The 7,688-nt window shown below is 39.8% G+C and overlaps 2 protein-coding genes across 2 annotated transcripts; one reads left to right on the top strand and one right to left on the bottom strand.

The window, feature by feature from the left end:
* Positions 1 to 358: 358 nt before the first annotated feature.
* On the bottom strand, positions 359 to 7,653 carry LOC146515830 (seipin-like). Its single transcript, XM_085166583.1, has one exon. It carries the CDS (start codon positions 7,452 to 7,454, stop codon positions 6,189 to 6,191), a length of 1,266 nt encoding a protein of 421 aa, XP_085022709.1. The 5' UTR covers positions 7,455 to 7,653; the 3' UTR covers positions 359 to 6,188.
* Positions 1,957 to 5,047, top strand: lrrc10 (leucine rich repeat containing 10). The gene has a single exon (XM_085166593.1). It carries the CDS (start codon positions 1,957 to 1,959, stop codon positions 2,824 to 2,826), a length of 870 nt encoding a protein of 289 aa, XP_085022719.1. The 3' UTR covers positions 2,827 to 5,047.
* Positions 7,654 to 7,688: the final 35 nt, after the last annotated feature.

Genomic DNA, 7,688 nt, shown 5'->3' with positions numbered 1-7,688 from the left:
GGAGAAGAACCAACAGATATCCAGAAAAGTACTTCACGGAGGGGGAAAGAAAAAAGAAGATTTTGCTGTCATTTAAAGCAAATATGACACTGTCGAGTTTTTGTCTCCCTCGTGTGAACATCAGGTGTCTCACTCCAGTAAAATAAATGTGTGGATTTACATATTGCAGAGGATGTGAATGTCAGCAATATAAGTTGGGTTACCAACCACATTTGACACATATCTCATAGAGTACCCCAAATCTCACAGGTTTCTGTGCAAAAACATGAACTTTACATGTTGACCTTATGTCACAACTGGGTTTTTGGTTGTTTTCTACTTAACATTTTCTGTTTTGTGTTTGTTTGTTTTTACTGTATTTCTACATTTAATCAAATTAGCACACAACAAACTGGGGGCTATATCTCTTCATATCTTACATAAAATGAGTAGTTGAGAAAAGCCTGGTAGTCAGAGGTATTTTAAAGTGGACCTGCAGGAGCTAACACTGTTCACAGTAGCATGAATTACTCAGTGAGGTTGGAAAACAGCAGCTTCACATGAATTTAATATGGCCCGGAAACTTAAAACCACATTGTATGGACTTCCTCAGCAGATGGCGTCTTAAGGCTGTTATAATGATCCTTTATCAGTTAGACTTAAAGTGTTTGGCAAACCATCAATCATCATTATTTACATAGCTGAAAGCTTTGGGAACAACAAGTAAGCCTAGTGTAAGGGGGAAAAATAAATGGGTTTTACAGTAGAAAAGGCAGGTATAAAATTAATGATGTTTCCATTCCAGTTACTTCACCCTGGAACCATATATTATATCTGTGCTTCCCTTCCTGTGAGATATCCAGCTTTTTAATATGAACAGGGTCTTTTATGACAGTCATACCATTGTGCTCTGGCAGTAAGTGGCTGCGGGAAAGTGATAAAAACAGCGTGTCAGTGAGTGAAAGCAGATGAGGGTCAACTATTGCCCCCTCAGATAAGGACAATGAAATCCCTTCCTAATTTTATCTAGTTGGAAAATAGCCCCAATGAAGATATGTCAGATAGCACGGACACTTCACACCTCTTGTAAGATATCCAGCTTACTTACAGGATATTCATCTTTGAGTATAAGCTTGCATGGAGATTGTTTGGATTTGGAGGATTTGACTTGCTATGTGTTGATTTTAAATGAACCCATTTCCAAGACTATACAATGTGGCATTGGCAAAACACAGATCTACAGAGATTTTCCATAGTATACTGTAATCAAAGTAATCTGATATCCCTGCAAACATTGGCAAATTGCTAAGAACATTTCACCTGTTGAGCCCAGTGGCTTCCACCCAAGACTGCATCTGGGATGATTACAGCAGAATGCAAATGACCTTTGTTGCTCTTTCATCACAAAGCACTTATTCTGCTTATCCATGTCACCCCGCCCCTCCCTGTTTCTCTCTCTCCCACCTCTGTCATCTCAGAGAAGAAGAGGGGAAAGTCATTAGGCACAAATGGGGAGGAGAGAGCTAGTGGTTGCTATAGCCATGAGAGTCTGAGCAGAGCTTGGAGCCACAGAGAGATAGTGAGAGGACTGCACTGGGAAATATCTGCCCAGGGAATACAATAAGTTTTCAGCTCATTAAGTTGGATAAACAAATGGCTTACTGTAGGAGATACTGGGAGTCATACTGGATATCATCAGCAAGACATTAGAAAGAAGGTATTTTGAATTTTTTGTATGAACATCTTAACACTTGCAATGTTTTTCTGTTTAATTTTATTATATATTACCTTGACACAACACCCCCTTTATTCCATTAAAGGATGCACTTCATAATATAACTGATGTGTCATCCTCCTTCCTAAGCTGTTGTATGATTTCACTGTTTTTTCTTGATTATCAAGATGAATAAACGCAGAGGGGAAGTGGAGGAGTGTTAATGGAACACCATGAAATTCACTTGAAGATAAAGGAGATGGATGTCGAGTAACAGTCTTGTGGCAGAAACAGTAAGAAAAATGGGCAATGCCATGAGAAGTATTCTCGCCTTCATTCCTTCTGAACGCTGCCAGCACTTCTTAGTTGGGGACCTGAAGGAGATGCCACTAGATCGGACTCTGGACCTGAGTAGCCGACAGCTGCGAAAGCTGCCCGTTGCTGCTTGTCTCTTCAATGAGTTGGTGAAGCTTTACCTGAGTGACAACAACCTCAGCAGCTTACCGGCTGAAGTGCAGAGCCTGAGAAAGCTGCAGCTTCTGGCCCTTGATTTTAACTGCTTCGAGGAGCTCCCACTAGCCATATGCAGGTTGCCCCAGCTTAGTATTCTTTACTTGGGTAATAACAGGCTTTATCACCTCCCCGTAGAGCTGAGAGAGCTTAGGGAACTTAGCACTCTGTGGCTGGAGACTAATTGCTTCACTGTTTTCCCTAAGGTTGTTTGTGAGCTCTCAAATCTAAAGACCCTGCACCTCGGATATAACCAGATACGGAGTTTACCCAAAGAATTTGGACGGCTGCACGAGCTGCGAAGTATTTGGCTTGCTGGGAACCAACTGCCAGATTTCCCACCAGAGTTGCTTGAAATGCACTCTCTGGCTGTTGTTGATGTAGATCGGAACAGAATACGTAATTTTCCTAGCCTTTCTCACATGCAGGGGTTAAAACTCGTGATCTATGACCACAACCCCTGTGTTAATGCCCCAGCAGTGGCTGAGGGAGTCAGAAGGGTTGGGCGCTGGGCTGATAGCTCAGATGACGAGCAGGAAGATGATGCTTCAAAAGCAGCAAGTGAGACTACAGCTGAGGTGGTCGAAGTCCATCCTGAAGAGCAACAGAACATTCAAGGTTAAGGACCAAAGTGACCTTCAGCTGTGGGGAGGCGGGATTGAGTGGCCAGGCTCGAGTGGCGTCCTGGAGCACTTAAAGCTGAGTGGCATGACAAATACCGTCAGGGTGATGGTATTTGGTCCATATATGGTAAAGCCAATCATTTAAAAGGGAAAGTTCACCTCTGAAATCAAATCTACACACACACAAACACCCTAAACTGGCCTGCTGTGCTACTTGTCTATCAGATTGTTTGATGAGAGTTGGCCAGCTTTAGATATACTAGTTATGTTTGCATTTACATATCTTAGGATTATGACTTTATTTTGGATTGAAATGTCCTTATAAAGGCCATAAAGTAATGAAATCCAAAATGCATAGTCTGTAAAATGGGATATTTGAATCACGACATAAAAGCAATATTTAAAAGAACAAAATAAAAAGACTGCATGCCTTGAAATGATTCATTTCAACACCGTAAACTTTTTAATTGATCTTTTTCCTCTGGAATGTTGCATGTATTATATTGTTTGTGTATTGCCAAGTTCACATAGTATGTTTGCAAGGCAATGTGTCAAAACAGGCATTAACATTATTCTAGTAAATCAGCCATGCAGCTGTTGCTGTCCAGTGATCTGAGAATTAGTTTCTACTTTTCTACTTTTATAGTCAGTATAATTCACAGTTTGTGACTTCTGATTTTACAATGCAAAGAATTCAAAAACATTTTGTTCCAGCAGTGCAAGATAGTATCTGCACCTGCTGAGGATTTTAATACCAGAGATGGATGGTTTAAGTCAATTAGTGCACTCTGTATCCAGACCAATGCATAATTCATCGACTAGATTGGAGCTGTGGCTTTGAATAAAGACTGCTAATGGGCCATAATGTCGTTGCTGTAAGGTTCTGGTTTGAAACAGATCATACATGCAATTTTGCAATTCCCCTGTGTATCAGGAAAATGTTCTGTAAACAAGCTTAAAAGTAATTCCACGATATATGATCTGGGCATTTGGAAACTTTCTAAACAAAATGCATAAAAAAAAAAAAAAAGATTGAAAGGGCTTGAAATTGTTTTTTCTTCTGGAAATGTGATTATTTACAACTGATTTTCTGTGCTTCCACCTTTCATAGATCTTTATATTATTCTATAATATGTATTTGATTTTTTAAATATATGAATGCATAATATTTTATCTAAATGTATACTTATATTACGTTATAGTATTTATTATGATTTCAGGCAATCTTTTACATTTGTATGGTCCTATTATAAACTACATATATATCAATCTGATTTTGTTATGTTTTATGTGCTTAACATTATGTTTTAATGTAACAATGGAATAAACTTATTTAATCTTATATTAAACACAACACCTTTTTTTTTTTTTTTTTTTTTTTTTAAATCAGTATAGTTAAATTTGAAGGTTTGTGAATGTATAAACATCTTTATGTTTAGTCATTCAAAAGCATTCACCAGAGTTTTGGTACGTTTTTACCTTTATAACAAAATCAGACGTCATGTGAAGTTGCAGGATTTTTTTCAAACCAACAGCTGTAATGTTATTTAATCTATGCTTAAGTGTGACACATACCTATATATGGATTTCATGCTTAATACAAGCCAACAGCATCAATGTTAACCCTTTAAGTATCTGCAGATCACAACTTATTACAAACCATTTGAGCTTGCATTGCTGCTCTCTCTGCACCTTAAAAACTGTGTTAACTCGCATAGATTCAACAAGATGCTGGAAACATTCCTCTGAGCTTTTGTTCTATGCTGACATAATGGCATCACAGATAAAATCTCCTGTAGCGCCACATGTCAAAGGTGCTATGGGATTGAGATCTGATAAGTGTGTAATTCACTGTCATTTTGAAGAAACGAGTTTGGGCTTTGTGACATGGCACGCTACCCTGCTGGAAGTAGCCATCAGAAGTTGCTTAGAATTTCCAGTAAATTATCTGTACAAGAGATTGGAACAAAAAGAAGTAAATGTATTTTTGTTTAAAATGTTAAAAACCTAGTATTCAGGACATGTTTACTGGAGATACAAGTTAACTTATCTTGTCGATGATTTTACATTTCTCAAATGTATATGTAATGTAATGTAAATTTGTTATTAAGTAATTTACTGTAAGACTGCAAGACAGTCATCAGATTTCTCTATAGGAATTAAAAATTCAGTTGGTAGCTAGAGTTGCTTTATTATGGTGACAATAAAGAAGTTAACTGTGTTTAATTTGTTTAACACATAACATCTACTCGTATTTTCTCAGGATACAAGATGAGAGATTATGAGTGCATTATATTACATACATAAATATCTTTGGTTCAAAGTCCAACGAAAACACAAGTTGCCCACTTCCTTTACTTAAACTTACTTGGATCCAAAGCACCCCTGAAGTGCAGGTTAAACACATGGAGGCTGAGCCACATATTAACATCGGCTTCAATTCTACAGTAACTTTACTATTCCTCTTATTCTCCATAGTCATTAATGATAAATAAAGAAAGTTTCACATGTATCAATAAACTTATATTACTTAAAAGACCCATCTAAAATGTTCTGGTGCTTGGTCGTGATGAAAACTAAATAAATAATATTTTTTAACAAACAGCAGAACGCAAACTGCACTTAATAATAAAGACCTCATAGAATGAACCACAGCTGTATAAAAGAGTCAAGCTTTAACTAAATATGCCACACTAGGTAAGTCATGTGGTACACTGAAAAAGAACATGTATTTATAATATTAAAACAAACAAAACATCATTTTTTTAGATCCCTCAGGCTGGGCTCTTTGCACATTTGACCATAGCTGTCTTTTTACACCAAAATTTACAAATCTAATTGGTCTCTCAATGACCATTTGAGAAAATGCATCAGTCTTTTGCAGTTTTGTTTCAGTTGCAAAGCATTTACTTTCAAAAGTGGCATCATATTTAATGATGTTTGGACTGAGAAGTAAGGGTATCACATGAGGAGATTGAACTGACTTAAAAGGGTGTGTTAAGCTGTTGGCATTACGTGACGATAGAGAATACTGTAGACAAGCCAGATCTGGAATGTAGCGCCTCTTGATGTGGGAAAGGATAAACTCAAATGTAACAAAGACAAGAATTGTAAGTCCAGAAGAAAGAAATAAGCAGCACTAAAAGTTACAAAAAAACCCTCTTGTCAAAATGAGAAGTGTTCCAGCTAAAACAACATGGCTAGTACTGATTACAGTCATGCATGTCAATTTGATCAAATTGGAACAGTAGGTATGCTTCAATGTATCACAATCTGCCAAATCACATTCAAACTGCTAAAGAGTGATAATGGAATATATAAGCATATCCTACAGGTACTGTAACTGTGTGAGGTGACAGGGTTCAAAGGCTCATCCAGGGTCCAGGTCTCTGTCGGAGTGCTGTTTCACCCAGCTGAGGTGGAGAATTCTCTTCCACCTCTGGCCCATCAGACTCATGAGACTCCTCTTCCTTGCTATCTGGAACATCAGGCCCCAAGGAATCTGGGATTACAGAGGCATTCTTTGACAGCTCAGTGCCCGTGCCAGTCTCCTGAAAATCAGATGACTCACTCACAGATCCAGTCACTTTAGAAGAATTAAGTTCCTTCTGAGAGTTTTCCCTCTCCATGCGCTTTCGGACCTCTTCTCTCCTCTGCTGGATGCGGGTGTCGTCTCCCATCATAACCCTGACTCTCACTTGATCTGGAGGCCAGAGTCCGCCCCATATAAACTGCAGGTAGCTGAACAGCACAATGACACTGAGGAAGGCAAAGTTGGTCGCTACGCCAATCACTGCAGATGTCAGGGGGAAGTTATACAGAACATATCGAATACCAGTGAAGTAAGCATGGATACGGAGCTGAGATGAGTAGATCTGAACCTGTTTTGAGTGGATCTCAATGACTGCACCAATAGTGGGATGATAAGCATTGGTCTTGTAGTCTGAGAATAGCTCCACCTCTATGAGCTGCTTCTGCTCCGCCATGCCAGTGACGAGAAGAGGAGCGAACACTAAGGTACTCATAGTCTGCAGAAGCTTAGAGCGGTAATGCAGCATTGTAGATCTTCCAACTGATGAGACAGTCGTTCCACCCTTGGTATAACAAGACATCTTTACCATGAACATACCCAGCTCTTCATTCACTGGCGATTCAGGCATTTCCAACTCCAAAGATATTCGGTAAGGCTGACCATTGGCCATCACCTGATCTCTGCCATTCTTCATGAAAGAGATGTTGGCTACAGGGAAGGAGCAAAGTCTCGACTCCGAGGTATCACAGTCAGCAGTGTAGAAGAAGTGCACTGGGGTGGAGAAGCTCACGGTAGGCATATAAGAGTAATAAAAGCTCCCATAGAGAAAGATGGACACCCAGAGCAGCAGCACTAGGGCACAAAAAAGGATGGCTGCCTGAAGCAGTGTCCGTCGGGCTTTGAGGAGCGTGACAGCTGCCACATCGTGCAGCCAGTGCAGAAGTGGTCCCATGGCACCTCCTAATGTTTCCGATCCGGAACTCACCGACCTTCTTCTGGTCCCGTTCTGGACAGTCGTTGCTCCTTGGAGTCCCGTGGACTGCTGCCTCAGCGGAAGGTCCCTACCTTGATGCATCAGTGGGTGGGTCTCTTCCATAACCGTGTAATCGCTTATCTTCACTCTCCATTTCAAGTCTGGCTAACCGGCTACACGCTAACCGTGATAGTTGCAGCTACCGTCACGGGCGAAATAAACTACTCGGCAAACACAAATATCCTGCTTTTCTAAAGTCTGGACTGTGTTGGTTTCACTCAGACTGTGAATTTAAGATAGCAAATTAGCCTACCGGGTTACACAGTGAATTTCCGGAGACTATGCGTGACCCGGAAA

The sequence above is a fragment of the Neolamprologus multifasciatus genome, chromosome 7, assembly GCF_963576455.1.
Source record: "Neolamprologus multifasciatus chromosome 7, fNeoMul1.2, whole genome shotgun sequence".
In the NCBI taxonomy this organism is placed as follows: domain Eukaryota; kingdom Metazoa; phylum Chordata; class Actinopteri; order Cichliformes; family Cichlidae; genus Neolamprologus; species Neolamprologus multifasciatus.
The sequence above is the reverse complement of the archived record's forward strand: the minus strand, read 5'-3'. Positions and strand labels throughout refer to the sequence as shown.